General features: G+C 35.4%; 1 protein-coding gene across 1 annotated transcript in view; it reads right to left on the reverse strand.

Annotated features, from left to right (window-relative positions):
* Nucleotides 1-1302: 1302 nt before the first annotated feature.
* The window catches only part of zgc:63863 (uncharacterized protein LOC393372 homolog), a 39372-nt gene continuing 35674 nt past the window's right edge, over nt 1303-5000 (reverse strand). The window contains exon 8 of the mRNA XM_056479745.1: nt 1303-1924. Within this exon, the coding sequence (XP_056335720.1) occupies nt 1672-1924 (253 nt within the window). The 3' untranslated portion in view covers nt 1303-1671. The remainder of the gene's footprint in view (nt 1925-5000) is intronic.

Raw genomic sequence — 5000 nt, forward strand, 5'->3', positions numbered from 1 at the left:
TCTTACAATAAATAAAGAAAAACTAGAATAATTGCACCCTTGTTTCACTCTCTCTGACTTTACATGTTTTAATCAGATAATTTTAACATTGCTCTTATAATTAAGAATTTACACCTTACAAATTTAATTTCAAGTTTATATCTTATAATTGTCGCTTTTTTCTTTATATAAAATTGTAAACTTATTTTAAGTTTGCATATAACAATTTAATTTTTGTCACTTTTCTCAGTTTAAATCTGTGTGGGGGTTTTTTTCCCTAGAGAATTCTGAGTTTACATCTTACAATTCTGACTTTTCTTAAAATAAATGAGAATAAAAGCACCCTTGTACCATCTTTACATTTTTTATCACATCATTTTTTCTCCTAAAATAAAGAGTCTTACAAATTATGCACTGACTTTGTTTTTCTTGAATTTCAATATAACAACTTTATACTATTTTGGCTTCCTCAGATTAAGTTTGCATGTTGCAAATTGGATTTCTTTCAAAACTGTTGAATTTACATCATGCAACTCTGACTTTTCTTGGAATAAATAAGAATAAAAGCAAATAAACATGGCTTGGTTTCTAACATTATTGCCGTCTATACAATTTATAATCACTAAATTTTGACGTTTCTTAGATATTTTTCTTATAATTCAGAGTTTATGTCTTTAAAATGATTTTTTACGAGTTTAAATCACATAATTTTGATTTTTTTGTTGAAATACAATGTTTTTAAATCACTTTTCTCAGTTCAAATTTGCATATATATATATATATAATTTAATTTTTTACAAAATTCATATTTTACATCTTACAATTCTGACTTCTCTTGTAATAAATAAGAAAGCACCGATTGTCTTTACATTTTTTCATCACATAATTTTGACATTTCTTTGCATTTCTCTTCAAATAAAGAGTCTTACAACCTATACGTTGACTTTTTTTCTTGCAATTCAATATAAAAGTTTTCACTTTTTTGGCTCTTTCTCAGTTTAACTTTGCATGTTGCAGTTTGGATTTCTTTCAGAATGGTTGAGTTAGCATCATGCAACTCGGACTCTTCTTCAAATAAATAAAGAAAAACTAGAATAAATGCACCCTTTTTTCACTCTCTCTGTCTTTACATGTTTTCATCAGATAATTTTAACATTGCTCTTATAATTAAGAGTTTACATCTTACAAATTTAATTTCAAGTTTATATCTTATAATTGTCACTTTTTTCTTTATATAAAATTGCAAACTTATTTTAAGTTTGCATAATACAATTTAATTTTTGTCACTTTTCTCAGTTTAAATCTGTATGGTTTTTTTTTTCCCCAGAAAATTCTGAGTTTACATCTTACAATTCTGACTTTTCTTAAAATAAATGAGAATAAAAGCACCCTTGTACCATCTTTACATTTTTTATCACATAATTTTTTCTCTTAAAATAAAGAGTCTTACAAATTATGCACTGACTCTGTTTTTCTTGAATTCCAATATAACAACTTTATACTATTTTGGCTTTCTTAGATTAAGTTTGCAAATTGGATTTCTTTCAAAACTGTTGAATTTACATCATGCAACTCTGACTCTTCTTGAAATAAATAAGAAAAAGGAGAATAAATGCGCCCTTGTTTCCCTCCCTCTGTGTGTACTGATGTATTTGTGACTGCAGTTTGGCACTGATTAAGGAGATGTTTGGTTTAGAAGAGCTGAGAGAGGAACTCTGGAGCCCAGTCCAGTGCGGTCTGTGCCACCGCCAGCGCAGCTGCCCCCAGCGTGGCTGACAGACCCCACACTGCCATCTTGATCAGCTGGTTTGTGCCTGTAGACTGAGGCATCATGGGAAGGGCGAGCTGGTGTTCCTGACGCCTCTGAATCTGCTGTCGGAGGACGGAGTCGGGACGCTGCGTCCGTGTGGATGTCTGGAAGTCTGTGAAGGTGCTGATGGAAATTCTGAAACACACCAGAGACTGAAGTTTAGCATGGTAATAAATGATTTATGATCACAGTATTTTACCACATTAGTTTTGAAGGAGGTGTTCGTAAGACGTTTAGAAAACCTTTCTTATCATGTCATGAACAGGAATGAGATTTTATGCATGCTTATGACAACTGGCATTAAGTGCCATTCGCACAGTTACTGTATGTCATTTTAAATGCAAAGATGTTTCCTTTACCTCCTTCTAAATCTATCTATCTATCTATCTATGGTTCTATCTGTCTATCTATCTATCTATCTATCTATCTATCTGTCTATCTATCTATCTATGGTTCTATCTATCTATCTATCTATCTATCTATCTATCTATCTATCTATCTGTCTATCTATCTATCTATCTATCTATCTATCTATCTATCTATCTATCTGTCTGTCTGTCTGTCTGTCTGTCTGTCTGTCTGTCTATCTATCTATCTATGGTTCTATCTGTCTATCTATCTATGGTTCTATCTATCTATCTATCTATCTATCTATCTATCTATCTATCTATCTATCTATCTATCTATCTATCTATCTATCTATCTATCTGTCTATCTGTCTGTCTATCTGTCTGTCTATCTATCTATCTATCTATGGTTCTATCTATCTATCTATCTATCTATCTATCTATCTATCTATCTATCTATCTATCTATCTATCTATCTATCTATCTATCTATCTATCTATCTATCTGTCTGTCTGTCTGTCTGTCTGTCTGTCTGTCTGTCTGTCTGTCTATCTGTCTGTCTATCTATCTATCTATCTATGGTTCTATCTATCTATCTATCTATCTATCTATCTATCTATCTATCTATCTATCTATCTATCTATCTATCTATCTATCTATCTATCTATCTATCTATCTATCTATCTATCTATCTATCTATCTATAATGCTCATTATTATTATTCAATTATTCATTCTTTCTTTTTATTTTCGGCTTAGATATTTTCGACTTAAATTCCCTTTATTAATCAGGGGTTGCCACAGCGGAATGAACCGCCAACTTATCCAGCACATGTTTTACACAGCGGATGGCCTTCCAGCTGCAACCCATCAATAGGAAACACCCATACACACTCATTCACACACATACACTAAGGACAATTTAGCCTACCAAATTCACCTGTACTACTTGTCATTGGACTTGTGGGGGAAACCGGAGCACCTGGAGGAAACCCACACCAACACGGGGGAGAACATGCAAACTCCACACAGAAATGCCAACTGACCCAGCCGAAGCTCAAACCAGCGAACTTCTTGCTGTGAGGCGATTGTGCTAACCACTGCGCTAACATGATGCCCTATTATTATTATTATTATTATTATTATTATTATTATTTCGCTCTTAAAAAAATGGGTAAATAATTACTCAAGTTATTAGCTGTTATTGTTTATGATTTGTGGCAAATTCTTCACATTCTAAAACTTGCACCTGATTATATTTCTGGAAGCACATTATACACTAATCCTTATAGCTTAGGGGCAACACAGTGTCTCAGTGGTTAGCACTGTAGCCTCACAGCAAGAAGATCGCCGGATTCGAGTCTCAGTTATGTGAGTTGGCCTTTCTGTGTGGAGTTTGCATGTTCTCCTCATGTTGGTGAGGGTTTCCTCCGGGTGCTCCGGTTTCCCCCACAAGTCCGCTGGTGAATTGGGTAAGCTAAATTGGCTGTAGTGTATGTGTGTGATTGGGTGTTTATGGGTTGCAGCAAGAAGGGCATCTGCTATGTAAAACATATGCTGGATAAGTTGGCGGTTCATTCCGCTGTGGCGACCACAGATTAATAAAGGGACTAAGCCAAAAAGAAAATGAATGAATGAATGAATGAATAAAAATTGCAGCAAAGCTGGACTGCGCACCAGTGAATAGAAACCAAACGACAGACAAAAAGGACACATTATAGATGCCTGGTTAGTGAACAACAACCGGCTGAATGAACTAAAATGAAGTGACCGAGCGCAGAAAGATGGCCTCTAGTCCCGACCGGATGCTCATTTTCAGTTTTCCACGCTGAAGGCTACACTCTCGACACTTTAGAGGAAAAACATCATTAAAAAATCATAAAATATTCAATTCCATTTCATTACAGTCTCCGTGGAAGAATAGTAAACATGAAATGCAAATGCCTTTCACTGGAGATAATAAAAAGTGCCAGAAATGCGTTGAAGATTTAATGAAAAAAGTGGCTGGTGGTAGAAGAAAGACCATGGGCTGGCGCTGACGGGCTCAACGTCTTTAAGTCTTCATGCTTTTTTTTCCTGCCTCTGATTCTCAGTTTGCCCAGTTCTCATTAGTATCTGCAGTTAATGCTGGAAATAGCTGACAGGTAACAGCAAAGCAATTAACTTTTAAACTCGGCTTTTACCAGCGCAGACCCGCGAGAGCCCGTCTAAAGCAGCGACAGATCCGTCACTCACATCACACTCAACTGTGTTTGTCATTCAAAGGACATTTTTATACTGGGTAAAGAAATGATGGTTTCTGATTATACCCTGTTTTATTCCATTTGGCTAAAACCCCCTACACTGTTAAAAATACCTGTTAATCAACAGTTTCTGTTTATTAACGTTTGTGAATTGCATTATGGGAAGTTTATCCCTGCTCTGTCGACTTTTAATGTTGAAAATTCAACTCTGCAGTTTAACAAAGTGGCTTTAATTGACATTTTAGTAAATAATATAAAGTATAAGAGATAATATAGAGAAATGAGTCTGTAATGATGTAACAAGTACATTCTCCATGATGGACATCCAGCGTTCTCCAGCCTCCGGCGCCTAGACTGCAGCTCTGCACAAGAAGTTTAGCAAGAGGAGAAATAACCATGCCCAACTGAGCCTGGTCTCTCTCGAGCTTTTTTCCTTCACTTTTGTCAATTGGTGAAGTTTTGTTCCTCGTCACGGTCACCACTGGCTTGCTTGGTTTGGGACTCGTGGAGCTGCGCATCGATGGATTTGCTCTTCAGTGTTTGGACTTTCAGCAGTGAAAATTAAACAACACTGAACTGAACTAAACTGAACTTCGACTCTGAAAACTGGACTGAAAGTTTC

The sequence above is a fragment of the Danio aesculapii genome, chromosome 19 (genome assembly GCF_903798145.1).
Source record: "Danio aesculapii chromosome 19, fDanAes4.1, whole genome shotgun sequence".
Taxonomy (NCBI): Eukaryota; Metazoa; Chordata; class Actinopteri; order Cypriniformes; family Danionidae; genus Danio; species Danio aesculapii.